The 18319-nt window shown below is 43.7% G+C and overlaps 2 protein-coding genes across 5 annotated transcripts in view; one reads left to right on the forward strand and one right to left on the reverse strand.

Annotated features, from left to right (window-relative positions):
* Window positions 1-403: 403 nt before the first annotated feature.
* On the reverse strand, window positions 404-17842 carry C19H1orf131 (chromosome 19 C1orf131 homolog). Of its 2 annotated transcripts, none has more exons than XM_055234497.2 (7): window positions 17667-17842; window positions 15489-15823; window positions 5763-5822; window positions 3602-3697; window positions 3368-3454; window positions 2114-2166; window positions 404-1059 (listed from the first exon to the last, which is right to left on the reverse strand). In XM_055234497.2, exons 1-7 carry the CDS (start codon window positions 17782-17784, stop codon window positions 921-923), a joined length of 888 nt encoding a protein of 295 aa, XP_055090472.1. In that variant the 5' UTR covers window positions 17785-17842; the 3' UTR covers window positions 404-920. The 2 variants fall into 2 exon arrangements, with proteins under 2 accessions (XP_055090472.1, XP_055090473.1); XM_055234498.2 differs by having other exon boundaries at window positions 5763-5819; window positions 17667-17822.
* The window catches only part of GNPAT (glyceronephosphate O-acyltransferase), a 37551-nt gene continuing 37014 nt past the window's right edge, over window positions 17783-18319 (forward strand). Inside the window, exon 1 of one of the 3 annotated variants that reach the window (XM_055234487.2) lies at window positions 17783-18099. In XM_055234487.2, the coding sequence (XP_055090462.1) occupies window positions 18022-18099 (78 nt within the window). In that variant the 5' untranslated portion in view covers window positions 17783-18021. The remainder of the gene's footprint in view (window positions 18100-18319) is intronic. The other 2 variants (XM_063614010.1, XM_055234489.2) reach the window with 2 other exon arrangements.

An 18319-nucleotide genomic window follows, 5' to 3' on the forward strand; every position in this document is an offset into this window, starting at 1 on the left:
ATTAGCTGGGTGTGGCAGTGTGCGCCTGTTGTCCCAGCTACTCGGGAGGCTGAGGCAGGAGAATTGCTTGAACCCAGGAGGTGGAGGTTGCAGTGAGCTGAGATCGTGCCATTGCACTCCAGCCTGGGCGACAGAGTGAGACTCCGTCTCAAAAAACAAACAAAAAAAAAAATTGAAAAAACGGAAATTTTTAAAAGCCCAAATTGTCACCATTATCGAAGACCTTTTTTAATGTGCTACAAGCTTTGAGAAGTTGCTGTCACTTTAAGCAAGGGCAGTATCATTAAAAACATATATATGGCTGCAAAGGTGATGACGACTCTGATAGAAATAACATTCACTTAAATGTGGGCACAAAAGTATGAGTTAAAACCATCTGTTATTTAACAGTCACAGGCACGTATACTACAAACATATTTTATTTATATAACTTCTTACAAAGTAGATTTTGTACACATGGTAGGCTAAAAATTAAAACTGCTTTTCCACAAAACCTATAAATTACTAGATTCTTGGTTCTTTCATGATATCATAACATTAAATCATTAAAAAATTATAAGGCAATTTAATGTAAACTACTAGCATTTACAAAACAGTAAAGTTATAAAAAAAATGTATCACAAGCAAATGCACCAAATACCAGTGAACATGAAACAGGAGTGAAGTTTGCTGGAGAACATTAAAAAACACTTTTCAGTGGGTTCACTTCACATCCATGCTGCACTGGGCCTGACGCATACAGCACCATGAAGCAGACACTTCGGCAACTAGAAATGTTACTTCTGTTTGACTTTTTTTCTAAAATGAAAAAGCAGTCTGTGAAATGTGTGGTAAGAACGATCTATCTAGAGTCGCACAGGGTCCAGGGCCACTGCAGTTGACTCAGTTGTTCCCATCCTCGTTTTATCTGATAAAGTACTTCATTTGGCCACTCTGGAGGAATTTATTTTCTTGATATCAACTGGGCTCAGAATCAGTGTTCCATTTTTGAATTTTCCAACCTGTCCAATCCGTCCATTTGACAAAATACTGGGAGCGGACTTCTTCTTTTTGGATTTCCTACATTTAAAGTAAGAGAAAGGTACTATAAATAGTTAAGCTTACCAACAAGCATCCAGTACCACCAACCAGGCCACTGCAGTCTGGCCTGCAAACTCCTGGTCGCCTGCCATGCACACCCCCCACCCCACTACGCCTTCCTGTGGTCCCTGAAACATGCTACTGCCTTCCTGCCTCAGGGCCCTTGCACTGGTTTCTTCTGCGAGGAATGTTCTGCTACCAGCTCTTTCCAGGCTGCCCCTCTTCTTTGTTCAGTTCTCAGCTCTGATGTCACCTCCTCAGACTAATTTCCCAGCTCACCCTCTCCCTGTGGTTTTCTTTCACAATGCTCTCTTTCAGCCTCTCTACAATACTTGCCAGTACCTGATATCATCTTACTTATCCATTTGTATGTTTTGGGGTGTTTCTCTCCCTACAATGAAGCTCCTCAAGGGCAGGGATATCTTTAGTGTGATTACAGCTGTACACCAATACCTAAGGCACCCACATGCCTGGCACAAAGAGGCATTCAACAGATACAGATCGGTGGCCAGAACAAATGACCATTTTACAGCACGTACAAGTGCACTAGGAGCCCAAGAAAACAGGCTAAGACAAAAAGAGTCCATTCTGAAACAGTAACTCAAAGACATAGAAAAAGGCACTTGAACAAAAGCTAAGAAACAAGTACAAAGCAACAAAGTCAACATCCCTTATTCATAATTACGGTGCTCTATCTTACGTGGTATGTCAAAGAGCAGGCAATACAGACCCAGACTATGCTGCTGTAGCAGCACTCTTAGAAGTCTTTTCTTGGAAATGTAAACTGCAGCTTTTCCACTAGTCACTTAAGAGTGTCGGTGAAAAGTGGGAGATTGGAGAAACTTCCTGATTTAGTTCTCAGGCAGTTGTTTGATCTTGGGCAATTTACTAAATCCTACTTTGATGAGGATAAATGAGACAGTGAAGCGCTCTAATGGGCTAGCAACACCACATACATTCAAGGCATCCTTTTCAGAACTAATCAGTACGTTCATCCAGATTGTCAACCCCAGGGCCTGATAAAATCACTCACCTGTCCTCCTGTCCTTTCCTCTTCTTTTTCTTGAAAATATCTGTTTCTTGGGCCTGATTTCAGAATTTAAGATCATATACATATTAGTAATGGATAATGGGATTCAAACAAAAGGCAAGAGGTTTGTGACCAAAAGTCATTGAGATACCATTTTTAATATTTCTTTCAAGTAGGCATATTAAACATAACAGTCCCAAAGTTTTACCCTAAAACGCTTTCAACAATGTGAAAGGCTGGGCCTGGCGTGGTGGCTCATGCCTATATAGTCCTAGCACTCCAGGAAGCCAAGGTGGGAGGATCACTTGATCCCAGGAGTTCAAGACCAGCCTGGGCAACACAGCAAGATCCTGTCTCAGTTAGAAAGAAAAAGAAAAAAGAATGTGAATGGCTATTCCAGGTAAGACTAAGTCTTACACTGAAAACTCAAATCTTCCATTTTAGGTGAAAGGTAGAATGTGTAACATCTATTCCCCTTGTGGTTTTTCATAGGCCCTTGTGTTGTATACAAGGTTATACAACGTAAAATGCAAAAAAAAAAAAAAAAAAAAAAACCAAACAAACTATAGAAGAAAGATCAAAGTAGCCTGCATTATTGGAACAGGATTGCTACAGTTTGGATATTTGACCCTCCAAACCTCAGGTTGAAATTTGATCCCAACATTAGAGATGGGACCTAGTGGGAGGTGTTTCGGTCATGGCAATGTATCCCTCATGAATGGCTTGGTGCTGTCCTCATGGTAATGAGTGAGTTCTCCCTCTGTTACTTCCCACTTCCCATGAGAGCTGTTTGTTAAAAAGAGCCCGGCACCTCTCCCCACTGCTGCTTCGCTCTTTCATGTCTCGCTTTTGCCATGTGATCTCTGCCTTCCCTGATGAGCGGAAGCAGCTTCAGATGCTCACCGGAGGCCGAGCAGATGCCAGTGCTATGCTTCCCGTGCAGTCTGCAGAACCATGCTCCAAATCAGCCTCCTTTCTTTATAAATTACACAACATCAGGCATTCCTTTACAGCAACACAAACGGACTAAGACAAGGAGTTTGCTATTTCAAAGCAAACCTTGCATGTAAGTATGCCAGATTACTTGGCTGGTATTACTAAACAGAGCTAACTCGAAGAAGTGGAGAGCATGGGATCCTTTAACTTTAACTCTGGTGCCTTCATTGCTCTCCAAGCAGCAGCTTCCGGCATTCCACTGTGGCAAAGAGCATCCACCTTCCCATTCTAGTTGAATAAAGGACAGACCATCACACCTACCAGTCTCTTTTCTTCTTCCTTTGCTGCCTTTTTTTCTTTAATTTGCTCCTGTAAAACCTTGTAATTCACATAACTCTTTTTAGGAGGCTGTAACGAAAGAACAAGGAAACAAACCATCATATTTTATTCTGCAAAAATGTTCCAGTGTCCCTTGCCCTGACTTGCTCTTGGCTTTCCTTGCTCTTGCTTTTTTTGCATGCTGTCTGGCGATGAAAGGTAGCAGCAGCCCCTCACCTTAGCGCCCAGCATAATGGCACGTTCCTGTTCCAGGATTCTCTCCTTTCCTTTTCCGTAACCCGTGATCCCAAACCGGTGCACTTCTAAACGAGCCTGCGACACAAAGCACAATCAGACGCAAGTGCATTTCAACAACTCCAAAGGAAAAAACATATTGCCAGAAGTAATGCATTTCAGATCCACCGCTCTGTAATAACAGCGCATAGGAATAATAACTCCACTGTCATGTGGTCAAAGGAGCTCTATGGAGGCTCTCCTACCATACACCATCTCTCACAACATCTTTCTCCTGTTTTTTTCCTTTGAGACAGGGTCTTGCTCTGTTACCTCCCAGGATGGAGTACAGTTAAAAAGAGGCATGATCATGTCTCACTGCAGCCTTGACCTCCTGGGCACGTGATCTCCTGCCTCAGCCTCCCGAGTAGCTAGGACTATAGGCACGCACCACCACACCCAGCTAATTCTTAAAAAATGTTTTATAGAGAATAGGTCTCACTATGTTGCCCAGACTGGCCTTAAACTCCTAGGCTCAAGTGATCCTCCCACCTCAGCCTCCCAAAGTGCTGGGATTACAGGTATGAGCCACCATGTCTGGCCCTCGCCCATGGTTTTGTTTTTTTTTTTTTTTTTGAGACAGAGTCTCGCTCTGTCGCCCAGGCTGGAACACAGTGGCACGATCTCAGCTCACTGCAAGCTCTGCCTCCCGGGTTCACGCCATTCTCCTGCCTCAGCCTCCCGAGTAGCTGGGACTACAGGTACCCGCCACCATGCCCAGCTAATTTTTTGTATTTTTTAGTAGAGACGGGGTTTCACCGAGTTAGCCAGGATGGTCTTGATCTCCTGACCTCGTGATCCACCCGCCTCGGCCTCCCAAACTGCTGGGATTACAGGCATGAGCCACTGTGCCCGGCCCTCTCCCATGTTTAATTTGAACAGCTGATACAAAGAATTATCTCTGCACAAAGTAATAACAGAGCCAGGATTCAATGCAGAGCTCTGTAGTTAAGAGCTTTAGATGCTCTCTAAAACAAGCCATTGTCCATAAAGGCAATAATTTCAACTGAAAAATACCCTCCAAACACACCCACTCACACTTAGAAACCATTTATCACAGCAGCTTCAAACATAGATCCATGGTTTTAGAAGGAAGAGAAAAAGTCAGCAATACCCACTCTTAGTAGTTGAATTACTTCTTCTTGTCTTTTTTCTTACGTGTTTTTTAAAACGTTACAACCACAGAATATACAGATCCCCATACTTACCATTGTATCAGTGGCGTTGTAGTCACAAAACCATCATGTATTAAATGAGTATAAAATATTCAATCAAGTGAGTACAGACCAGGCGTGGTGGCTCACGCATGTAATCCCAGCACTTTGGGAGGACGAGCCAGGTAGATCACTTGAGGTCAGGAGTTCAAAACCAGCCTGACCAACATGGTGAAACCCTACCTCTATGAAAAATACAAAAATTAGCTCGGTGTGGTGGCACACGCCTGTAATCCCAGCTACTCGGGAGACTGAAGTCGGAGGATCACTTGAACCCAGGAGCCGGAGGCTGCAGTGAGCCAAGATCCTGCCACTGCACTCCAGCCTGGGTGACAAAGGGAGACTCTGCCTCAAAAAAAAAAAAAAAGTGAATGCAGTATGATTTGCTTAACCATTTTCCCAACTTTTAGACATGTAAAATATTCATTTTAGATATTATAAAACTGTTAATTTTGGCCGAGTGCAGTGGCTCACACCCAGCACTTTGGGAGGCCGAGATGGGTGATCACCTGAGGTCAATAGTTCGAGACCGGCCTGGCTAACGTGGGGAAACCCCATCTCTAGTAAAAATACAAAAAAATTAGCCGGGTGTGGTGGCAGGCACTTGTAATGCCAGCTGCTCAGGAGGCTAAGGCAGGAGAATCACTTACACCCAAGAGGCAGAGGTTGCAGTGAGCCGAGATGGCACCATTGCACTCAAGCCTGGGCAACAAGAGTGAAACTCTGTCTCAAAACAAAAACTGTTAATTTTTATAATACCTAACATTTATACTACATAGTTCGCATGTTATGTTATAAACTTATAATAAATTTAATATAAACATACATTTATAAACAAATATTGTAAATAAAGTTAATTATAAATAATTTAACAATCTCAAAGTACATACCTTTTCTAGATTAAATTCTTGTATATCCACATCTCTCTCCAAAACATTAGGATTAGCCTGCTGAGAGAAAAAATTCTTATTTAGATCATCTGTTACTATATCATTATAGTATCTATCACCAAAAGAGTAGACATGTTTTAAGGAATCTGAAAGTGACCCTCTCACACCCACTAGACTGGCTACTATCCAAAAACCAGAAAATAACAAGTGTTGGCAAGGATGTACAGAAACTGGAACCCATGTCCTATATTGGTGGGAATGTTTTACCATGTGGTATAGGGATTGGGGAAAACAATTATGATGGTCCCTCAAAAATTAAAAAATAGAATTATCATACGATCTGACAATTCCTCTTCTGGGCATATACCCAAAAGAACTTGAAGAGATATTTATACACCTACGTTCATAGCAGCATTATTCATAATAAACGCAGAAGCAACTCAAATGTCCAACAACAGATGAACAGATACTTTTGAGTGTGGCATATACACATGCTGGAATATTCCACAGCCTGAAAAAAGAAGGAACTCCTAACCCATGATACAACATGGATGAACCTTGAAGACATGAGGCTAAGTGAAATAAGCCAGTCACACAAGGGTACGTGCATGATTTCATTTTATGAAATACCCAAAGGAGTGAAAAATTCACATAGACAGAATGGTGGCTGCCAGAGGCTGAAGGGAGAGGAATGGGGAGTTGGTGTTTAATGGGTATAGAGCATCAGCATCGGTTCGGCAAGCTGAGAAGAGTGCTGAAGATGGATGGTAATGAGGGCGGCACAACACCGTGAATGAGCTTAACACCACTGAACTGCACACTTAAAAATGGTTAAAATGGCCAATTGTACATTCATGTATATTTTACCACAATTAAAAAATTGGAAAACAGAAAGAAACCTTGAAACTGGCCCAGATGGCTAAATGTCAAAAGTAATACAAGCATGTTGCTCAAAATCCTAATGAACAAGTAACAGAAGAAAAAGGGAGACAATACTTTTTAGGGTCTCAAAGCTTATAAAAGTAATGATGAGAAACTGAGAAAAAAAGGAAAGCTGGTAAGAGGGCAATGCCTAAATCTCACATATCACATACAGAAAATTCTGCCTGGTGGGAGGGTTTAGAAAAGGATGCCTGTGAGCAGGAATTTTAGAGGGTAAAACTTTAGAGGGTAAAATTTACAGGGTAAAACTGCTCTATATTCAAGTAATTCTTTCTTTCTCCCCTCTCATCTGGCCACTAGAATAATGGGCTAAACAGTTCTTTCAGAAACATCAGATTCCTAGCATGGCAGAGATTTGGTTTATAATTCCTAGTAGAAAATGATGTTGCTGCAAATGCCCCCAAAATACGTGACTCGTTATATCACCCTATCCCCTGACCTACCTGCCAAGAGGTGCCTATCACAACGGCACCATGTGCCATTGTCCACCAATGGTGGTAGTCTACCCTGCAACTACACCGTCCACAAGGCAGCCACAATGGAGTCCACTCGCTCTCTCCTTCTCCAAACGGGAGCTGTGCTTCTGCTTAGCCTGGTTCCTCATCCCCCACCCCAGCCCCCACCACTGTATTTAAGGTGTGTGGGTTCAGACAGTCAGTCAACTGCATGTTTTCATAGATGATGGCTTCTGAGTCCCTATGAAATGACTCTTCAGATGATGAGGAATTCTGCACTTAATTTACAGGGGGGTTATTAAGATATAACAGGATAAAGTGTAGTAAGTGTGTGGCACGGGGTCCAAAAAACAGCAAGGCTTACCCAATGCTCTTATTCCTAATGGATCTACTGACCATACCATCAGCAGCATCACGGGCAACCACTGTCACACTGGACACTGACTGGCTCTCCATGGGCTTGGGGTGCTGATGGTAACAGAGGACGGGACAGCAGAGGACCACTGTCAGGGTCCAGGCGTATGGCCTAGCTCTGTGCTATTAATCACAACAGATGCACTTTCCATTTACTTTATCTTCCTTCCTGGCTTAAGATTTTCTCCAAACCTGTCTCCCACTTGGCTGACAGCATCAAGTGCCTTAACTGAGACCACAGGCATAGCATGGAGGACTCTGTGTGAGCCACTTCCATTTTATCTACCCCAGAAAGTGTTATTCCTATTCCATGACTGGAAAAAATTCCACATTTACTTTGAAGTCACGATATCTTTTCCACTGCCATGCACATCTAATCTATTTACTATGACCATATCTAAGCCCTAAAAAAAACAAACAAAACCCTGTATACCATTCCCAGATCTCCAAGATCCCCTAAGATATTTACCGCCTTTTCTAAACATTTAAGTAATTCCTCTCTTCCCTCCTATCTGCTCCACTGAAGTAATGGCTAAATCAACTTTCTAAGTTGAACATTTCTTTTTTCTCTTTTTTTTTTTTTTTGAGATGGGGTCTCACTCTGTCGCCAGGCTGGAGTGCAGTGGCGCAAGGCACGTCAGATTTCTAGCAATACTGGAAATGTTATAGATGTTTTTGGCCGATCTGTTACTAGAGATTAGCATGAGCATGGAGCAATTTAAAGAGGATTTCGGCACAGTAATAAAATTCTTGGCCAACTGTATGATAGCTACTATGAGGCTGAAACCCCTGGGCCCTGGAAAGAGACCAGCCTACAAAAGAGAGGAGCAATGTCAGGCCTCTCCTAGTCCCTGCTGTCCCCATCAGCAGCCACAGAGAATACCTAATCCCCTGCACCTTGGCTGTGGGGACACCGGGGCCGAGAGGCCGACTAGACCAAGGGGAGGAGAGAGTCCCTTGGCGGTAAGCTCTAGCACAGACACAGATACCTCGGTGTCCTCATCCCTCTTTAAACAGTTCACCACAAACGTCTTAGTTTTGTAGCTATTGATGGCTTTTTGAGAAAGGGTCTGAGGTCTAGATCTGTGCATGTATCAAACACAAATTTTTGGGGGAAAAAATTCTTGGCTCATTATTTCATAGCTTCTGAGTCCCTATTAGCATGACCTAGCACTGTCTAATTTTCATTTTTATTCATAGCTTGAAAATCCCTTCAGTACATTATTCATAATACATGACCTGACTCAGAAACCATCAGTGGTCTCCTCGGTTTTCTTTCCCCCCATATTCTCTGCAGTAGGAGGCATTACTGCCCATAGGCAATACTGGGTCCTCCTCTACTTCCAGGCACACAGGCGACTCATGCTTCCCTGTCTACTTGATGCTAGGAATGCCTAGGTGGCTTTCCCTGGCCAAAGAAACATGAGCAGAGTTGGGGAATGCCTACTTCCACATGGAACCCTTAAGAGCCCTTCATTAACTCCCCTTTCCTTTATTAAAGCAACTAACAACCCTCCAGATGGTGGCACCCCATCATCCTGGGTCCCTAGATGAGGATGGTGTGGCACAGGAGACCTGTCTCTGCAAATCTTGATGGCAATGTAACATGAGAAAAATTAACTTTTGTCTTTTAAACCACTGGGATGTAAGGACTATTTGTTATCAAATCACAGCCTAACCTATCCCAACTAATCTAGCCTTACTATTCCACAAGGCAGAGGGATATGTATGGAGATTTTGAGAACTTATATGCTGGGCAGGGAAGAAGGAAGAAAAGCTAGAAAAAGAAACAACGGTTTGGAAGAAAAGTGAGAGATGAAGTCAGGCAGTCCACCAGACTCAGCGAACCTGTCTATGGGGTGATTTAGGTATTTTCTCTTATACAGCTTAGATTTTCTTTCTTTTTTAATCTATTAGTTGAAGTGCCCAACCAACCTGTCTCCAATTAGAGAGAGAGTAGCCCGGTAAACAAACGCTTTTTTAAAAATGCAGACAGCTCTATGAATATTAAGAAGTTTGTTCACACCTTGATGAGTCTAAATTACTTCAGCTAGGTTACTTTCTTCCTAACACCCATCTGACACTGATTTACTCAGGAAGAGGAAGTCTGGCATAAAAGTAAGAAGCGGCACTGGAGTATGGAGGATTTCCGGGTGGAGCACCATGCAGTGGGCTACATCCACATTGCAGGGCAGTATGGGAGCCGCAAGGATTTGGGGAATGATCAAAGCTATCTGACTATAACTTGCGAGAAATGTCTCTGCGTCTGGCGATGGCTCAGAGTCAGTGTACTTGTGTCACTCAAAGGACAAAGAGCAGAGCCTAACCTCACCTATGCTCTCTCTAGTATAGCAGTTAAGTATACAGTGTTGAAGCCAGAAAGCCTGGGGTCTGAACCCGACCTTTGGCACTTACTTCAGCTCCCTAATCCTTTATCTGGCATCCTTAGGGTCAGGTTCCAGCTTTAAAATTCAGAAGTCTTTACATTTTAAAAAGGCAAAACTGAATATACTGAATATTATAGACCACTTCCAGTAGGGTCCAAGGCAGTAATCCATAATTAAACACATTAATATTTCTGTGGCAATATCGATAAATATTCACACCAAATGAGATAAACAAATTTTTTTTTTTTTTTGAGTCAGAGTCTTGCTCTGTTGCCCAGGCTGGAGTGTAGTGGCGCAATCGCCGCTCACTGTAACCTCTGCCTACCAGGTTCAAGCGATTCTCCTGCCTCAGCCTCCTGAGTAGCTGGGACTACAGGCACATGCCACCACACCCGGCTAATTTTTGTATTTTTAGTAGAGACAGGGTTTCACCACATTGGCCAGGCTGGTCTTGAACTCCTGACCTTGTGATCCGCCTGCCTCAGCCTCCCAAAGTGCTGGGATTACAGGCATGAGCCACCGTGCCCGGCCGAACAAAAATGATTTTTAAAAGCTTCATCAGGTTTTTCTGCCAAATAAATTTGCAACAATCTTAAAAGAAAAGGGATCAATCAAATTGTGGTTTCCAGAGCTCTGGGTGTTTGGAATTGCAGATATGGGGCTGCGAGGTTAATGTTTAACTACAGGCAAGTAACTTAACCTCTTATAAGTCTCAAGCTCCTCTGCAAAATGAAGACAGGTCCCAGGAATTGTGAGGATCGAGACCATAAATGAGTTAATGAACATAAATAAACACTCAGTACACCCCCAATAAATATTAGCAATTCGCTATATGCTCGGGGCAGCCTCCATGTACCTCAGTTTCAGGATGCAAAGGTCCCTTCTGATCTACAGAACACTATTCTATTATGTTTCTTATCTCTTTCTTATCTGAGGCCACAAAGGAGGCTAAGGTTCCTGAAACAGGGGCAGTGAATGATTCACGTTAAGATGGCCCAATGCCAGCTGTGGAGAAATGGCAGTGACACAGCTCTAAGGGCTGAGCAACACACAGATGTGTTAAGCTACATCTGACACTTTCATTGCTTAAAAGACTTAAAAGACTGCCTTACAGGCAGTCTTGCACCTATGAAGGAGTAGGTTTGCCCATTCATTTTTTTGAGATCACTAGTCCAGGCCACGCTATTTTGAACCTGGACCACTGCAACAAACCCCTAAATCGGTTTCCTCATGCCTCTTGCTATTGCTCCCTTATAATCCATTCACCATACTGGAGCTACAGTGATCTTTTTAAAATTTAAATCAGATCACCTCATGCCCTTGCATGAAATTCTTTGGTGGCTTCTCATGTACTTAAGACTAAAGTCCCAAGGCTCACTAGTGCCTATGAGACCTGGCAAGGGCTGGTCTCAGCCTGTCTCTCTTGTATCAGCACCAACCATTCTCCCTTCTGTCCTAGTCCTGCTAGACTTCTTCCAGCTCCTTGAACACACCAGGCCTCTTCATACCCCACGGTGTTAGCAAGGCTGTTTTCTCCCTCCTTGGCTCACTCTTCCCTGCCCCATTCACCAGCACCATTTAATACAGCATTAGCCTGAATGTTACCTTCTGAGAGACCTCCCTGACCACTATATCTAGACCAGGTTCTGCATGGTACTCCAGGACCCTATTTGTTTATAATTCTTTCTAATTATATTATATTGCTCGACTCCAAAGTAAACTGTATAGTATACTCCATAAAGGCAAAGCACTATTATCTTCTTCACTGCTCCATCTGCAAGGTCTGCAGACAGCAGGCACCCAGTGATTGGTGGAATAAATGGAGGAAGAATATGTGATCTCTTACTATTTCCAGCCAAATTACTTGTATAGTCACTACATTAAAAATGGGACATGGGCCGGATGCAGTGGCTCACGTCTGTAATCCCAGCACTTTGGGAGGCCAAGGAGGGCAGATCATGAGGTCGAGATCGAGACCATCCTGGCCAACATGGTGAAACCCCGTCTCTACTAAAAATACAAAAGTTAGCTGGGCATGGTTGTGTGCGCCTGTAGTCCCAGCTACTCAGGAGGCTGAGGGAGGAGAATAGCTTGAACCCAGGAGGCGGAGGTTGTAGTGAGCTGAGATCGGGCCACTGCACTCCAGTCTGGTGACAGAGCAAGACTCCATATCAAAAAAAAAAAAAAAAAAAAAAAGGGACGTGATGGCTGGGCACAGTGGCTCTCACACCTGTAATCCCAGTGCTTTGGGAGGCCAAGGCAAAAGGACTTCTTGAGACCAGTGGTTCAAGACCAAGCCTGGGCAATAAAACAAGACCCCAACTCTACAAAAAATTTTAAAATGAGCCAGGCATAGTGGTGTGCCCTATAGTCTTAGCTACTTGGGAGGCTGAGGCAGGAGGACAGCTTGAGCCCAGGAATTGGAGGCTGCAGTGAGCTATGATCACACCACTGCACTCCAGCAGGAGTGACAGTGACACCCTGTCTCTAAACATAAAAATATATATAAATGGTGGCCAAGTTCCGAGATGAACCCATGAAAACCTGCTTCAATGCACAATGTAGCTTAATCATAGAATTTATAGCACAAGTTCTGGAAAAGTAGGGTCATTTCCTGGGTCTAGGCAGGGCCAGCTGGATTGTTGTCCAACTCAACATCCCCTTCTTCCTTTCCCATGCTCTCTAAAAATGACCAGCTGATGCTACGATTGGTCATGGAGGTTATCATTACCCATCATATATTTTTGCCACCCGTGTCTGTTTAACTGTCCTACAATGGCTTAGAAGATTTTAGAGAATGAGGGCACAACTATGCCATGTTACACAAACTCAGCACAGATGGTGTATTCCAATTAGCACCAGCTGGCTGACTACCCTTTTACTTGGCATACCCAGGATATGACATAAGAACTAGCATTATATTTACGTGTATTTATTTCTACACTGCAATGTCAACATTCTGAGGTCGTTTTACAGATGTATGTGTTTTTAATGTGTCCACATTCTGTTTCCTTAACCAGACACACTCACATTTCAAAGGACACATTTAAAAAAAAAAAAAAAAAAAAAAAGAGGGAAAGGGCAGAGCAGCAATGACAAATGAAAATTTTCATTAAGGTCAGGAAGTTCAAAACGTACAGTGAGCTGAGGCTCCTGAGAAAAGCCAACTAGAATGCATTAGGGCTCGCTTGGAAGGGGAAGCAAAAGACAATCTGACAGACTGCCACAGATGTTCTATTATTAAGCAACAGGGAAATGCAGACTCATTCAATCCCAACTCTTCTGTCTTTTCTATTAAAAAGAAAACTTTCCATTCCAGAAAGAAGAACATGAGGGAATATAAGAGGAAACTGAAGTCTGAGACATTTGAAGAAACAAGAAAGGGTGCCTAAATGCTTTATGTTAGTTGAAGTCTTCAAATGCTGAATTATATTGCAAAGCACTGCTCTCCAAACTTTTTCATATCATGACACATACAGAAAATACCAGTATTTGTAGGGTACTGGGGTACTGGGAGATGGCTAGCTTCGGGGCTCTGGTTGCCCCAAACACCAAGGGAATCCATTTCTTGACCCTCCCATAACTGTTCCCAGAGCCTTATATTTGGAACATAAGAGTTAAGAAGCTTATCTAGAATCCTAAAATAAAGGTAGACATGGTTACAGATTCACTAACAATTTTTTTTTTTTGGAGACAGAGTCTCGCTCTGTCACCCAGGCTGGAGTGCAGTGACACAATCACAGCCCACTGCAGCCTTGACTTCCTGAGCTCAAGCAATCCTCTGGCCTCGGCCTCCCAAAGTGCTGGGATTACTGGCATGAGCCACCACGCTCAGCCTGCAGAATGCACTAACGATCTTTGCGGAAGAGATGCCAGTGAGCTTGACATGAAATGCTACCAGAATTTTAGAAAAGATTATACAGATGGTTTTTAAAACCATAAAGATGTGGCAAACACTGGACACTAACATACATTTATACATTCATAAAGAACAATGGAAGCCAAACTATCTTTGTAGCGGGTAGAATTGTGGCCTCTAAAAACATATGGCCATGTCCTACTCCTTTTCAGAACCCGTGAATATGATCTTACTTAGAGAAGGATCTTTATAGTATAACTAAACATCTCAAGAGGAGACCATCCCAGATTCAGGGTGGGCCTAAAGCAAAGAGAAAGGCAGAGGGAAACATGTGACTCAGGGACACAGGGATGAAAACCACATTAAGACGGAGGCAGAGATTATAGTTATGCAACCACAAGCCAAGGAAACTGTTAGAGCTACCTTCTGGTCAGAGGCAAAGGATTCTCCCCCACAGCCCTCAGAGGGAGCATGGCCCTGTCAACACTTTGATTTTGGACTTCTGGACTACAGAACTGTAAGAGAATACATTTATGTTGGTTTAAGTCACCATGTTTGTGGTAATTTGTTATAGCGGGCTTAGAAACTAATACGTACAATCCTCACTTCTTTGTTGATAGACAAAGGTTTGCAGGACATGGGGGATGTTACAGAAATGGAATAGCAATGAGTTTGTCAAAGCCATTATGATATTCTTGTGAATAGATAAATTAAAAACATTTGGGGCCAGGCGCAGTGGCTCACGCCTGTAGTCCCAGCATTTTGGGAGGCCGAGGCAGGCGGATCATGAGGTCAGGAGGTCAAGACCATCCTGGCTAACACAGTGAAACGCTGTCTCTACTAAAAACACAAAAAACTAGCCGGGCATGGTGGCAGGCACCTGTAGTCCCAGCTACTTGGGAGGCTGAGGCAGAAGAATGGCGTGAGGGACGTGGAGCTTGCAAAGAGCCAAGATCGCGCCATTGCACTCCAGCCTGGGCGACAGAACGAGACTCCATCTCAAAAAAAAAAAAATTAAAAACATTTGGAGGAGCAACCACACCTCCCTTGAGGACTGAATTTTGGGTCAGATTTACAAGCTCAGTCTGAAAAAGATTACTGCTCAGAAAAATCAAATTGCTTTTCCACCAGCATTGCTTTTCCTCGAGAGCAAGAATTTCTATATATTTTGTTCACTGCTATATCCCAGTGCCTACAATTGTCGCTAGCACATAACAGGAATGCCAGGAAGAGTTGCTGCAAGGGTTAACTCAGCAGGCCTGTGTTTATCAAACCCTGCACATTCCCAAGAAAGTCCTATTTTCATGACTGGCAGTTGGCTGGCTCCTGAGAATTGAGCAATTAGAATATTCTGCCTGATCAGTGTTTTTGCATACCTGAGGTCTTGAGCCACTGCTGTACCAAGTTTTCCCAGACAGTTTATACTAGCAATGTGATGGTGAATACCTGCTTTTCACTGGAGGTTTAGAACTTGAATAACTAAGGTCAGTCTGTAGGCCTACATGACTGATAAGGGCCATATGCTGAGTCTTGGGTCCTGTGAGTCCTTTTGGCAAATCTGCAGGCCTGAGGATAGTCAGGCATTCCTGCCACAGTCTAAAGAGCTATTCACCTAGTACTACAATATCAGGGGGTTCACCACGTATATATAAGCTAACCAACTCATTACCTTTGTGCTCTTGTTATGATCTGGCGTCAATTTTCTTTTTTTATTTCTGCTGTGAAATTCTACCACTTCTACTTGCTCCCTATTGTTCTTTAGGGAAGAGGGAGGAACTGCAGCAGCAAGGATCTCTGGTCCTGTGGGGGTCCCAGCAGGAGCACAATGCTGCTCTTCTCTAAGTTCCTTGAAGAAGCTCGAAGCACTCTTCCTCTGGCCTCTTATGAGAGAACCAGGTAGGGGAGATGGCTCTGCTGCCAAGGCTGCTGCAGCCTCCACATCTCTCTTCTTGTTTTCCCTTTTCTTTATGATCTTCTTCTGTTCTGTTTCACCTTCTGTACCTCCTGTTTGTTCAAACACAAGAAGGAAAATAAATATTTTCAGTCTTAGCTACCATCAATATCAAATCATATGAATGTACTTGTACATATTCCAGGGCTATATGCACCTAGAAGCACACACAAAGAAATAAACTATTTGTTTTCCTTCAAATAAGTGTATTTGCAAAATGCAGAGAATCCAAAATGTAGTCATCTTTTCCTAGGTAACTATATTTATGTCTTTGACCCTTATTAGCACAATCACTTTAGTCCCCACCTTGGTTCTTACTCAAAGTGTCATCACAGCAATAGTTCCCAGGGCTGGTAATCCCAATTGGCTTTATACTAAAAATATCAGGCACTGCAGCCACTGTTTCTTTTTAACACTTTCTGGGTTACAGGAACATGGAATAGTCTTCCTATTTTCTTTCAGTTAGGAATTAAGATGAACCTAAGACAACTGGCTCAATTTGAATGCCTTTGTTTTCTATTAATTCCTCTTTCTATATTTCACTTGTTCAAGCTCTGACCAGTCACCTGAAAGTTCTAACCAGAATCCTAGGCATCCTTACTCGCATGCATTACAAATACCACAGAGCTCTCTAAATTACCAGCTGTTGATTTATGCTTGCTACTATTTGCTTAATCTTTTATACAATAAACATTTAAGAGCCAACGAAACTTTGGCATTAAGGATATAAACATGAATAGACACATTCAATGCCTTCAGAGCTCCTACCATGATTTCCAGCCTGTGTTGACATAAACTATATTATTTTGCAGAATAGTCTTTTCCTCTAGATTTTAAACTTCTCAAGGTCAGAGACTAAGTCTTCTCTGTCCTCCAATATGTCCAAGGGCACAGAAATGCTAGTTAATACAAGCATGGGGTCTGGGACCAGAATCACAACCCAGGCTCTGCAAAAATTACCAGTCAGACAACCTGCATCAGGTTTCATGAACCTCTAGTACTTGTTTCTACATTTGCAATCATGGATTTATGACAGTGTCTATTTCATGAAGTTGAAAATTAAATGAGCAAATACACGAAAAGCATGTGCTATATGGCAAGTTCTCAATAGTTTTAACTATTATGCCTGTTTAGGTGAACTTAGAATTTTGAGCAGTCGTTCCAAAATAAAAATAGCTTTTAAAATATCATGCTGTAAATTTAAGAAATGTGTGTTGTCCTGAAATCTAATGATTTTCTTTGGTGCATGTGCAAAGGGTGTCACCTTCTCCCAAGCAAGCTCTTCAGAGTATGACGCACTGTCTTCCTACTGACATGCCATGAGACTTTAATAGGCTCTTTTATTTTCCTTTTCCCCCATCAAGATAAAGAACGGAGAGTAAAAGATCAGCGCACTTGTTTGAAAAAAAAAACAAGTCGTGAAAAGGACAACTCGCCAAGGACTATGATGTCTCTGGAGAGGGACACACTTGGATGAAGCTGGTGTATTATCCAACAGGCCTGAGGCCCCAGAGCGAAATGACACTATCGCACCAGGGTCAGGCAGGTCTTGGGGGTGGCACGGGGAAAGGGGACTTCCCAGAGCTCAAGAAAACGTGGAAAAGTGGGCTACTTTTAAATCGGAAAGCCTTGGTGCTTCCTACAAGCAAGTACGATGGTCCCCACACTTGGGGACGAGTTGGAAGGTTTGATGAATAACTCAGCAGAGCCCGGTCGAGGGGTGACTTCCGATGGAGAAATGGGTTCACTACTGGAACCAGGTGGGACGAAGTTAAGGGTGCTTGACATGCAAGAACCTTTAGCCTCAAAGCAGAGGCCAACCCAGGACGGGCCACACAGGAGACCCACGTTCCTCAAATCTGCTCTCCACGTGGGCTCCTGGGACCCCGCACTCACCAAAGTCGTAAAGGTTCTGGAGCAGAGCGTCAAGAAGTGTCGGAGAAGTGGGAGGCGTGGCAGACCCCGGCCCTTGCTCCTGCGACATTGCGGGGTCAGCCGAGGAATCAACCCTCATTCTGCCGCGCTGCACCCCCGCTTCCGGGTTCCGCGACTGCGCGCATGCGCCCCAGAGCCCTGCGCGGCTTCCGTCCTGGCTAAGATGGCGGCGCCCGGGATCCAGTGTAGCGGCTGCAGAGGGTGCCGCCGCCCTAGGCGAAGTAGGGCCGTGCTGAGCGAAAGAACCGCCCCCAGCAGCAGCACCACCACTGCTTAGCAAAGAATCCCAGACCCCGCCCGGGAAGGCAGCCGCACCATGGAGTCTTCTAGTTCATCTAACTCTTATTTCTCCGTTGGCCCAACCAGTCCCAGCGCTGTCGTGCTCCTCTACTCGGTAGGCGCCCAGGGAAAAGAGGCCTAGAGCGGAGCCGCGCAAGATAGTACTCCTTTCTCCCAGTCCTTATTTTTCCGGCCCACGACCCTTGCCCAGAAGAGCTGGCCCCTAGGCTCCCAAGGAGGGGGTAGTTGGTTGGATTGGTTTCCAGGACAACAGTGTATCGCTCTGTGTCTGTGTGTGCATGCTTTTGGAAGTTTCTACGGATTATGGTTCCTTT

This window comes from Symphalangus syndactylus, chromosome 19, assembly GCF_028878055.3.
Source record: "Symphalangus syndactylus isolate Jambi chromosome 19, NHGRI_mSymSyn1-v2.1_pri, whole genome shotgun sequence".
Classification (NCBI taxonomy): domain Eukaryota; kingdom Metazoa; phylum Chordata; class Mammalia; order Primates; family Hylobatidae; genus Symphalangus; species Symphalangus syndactylus.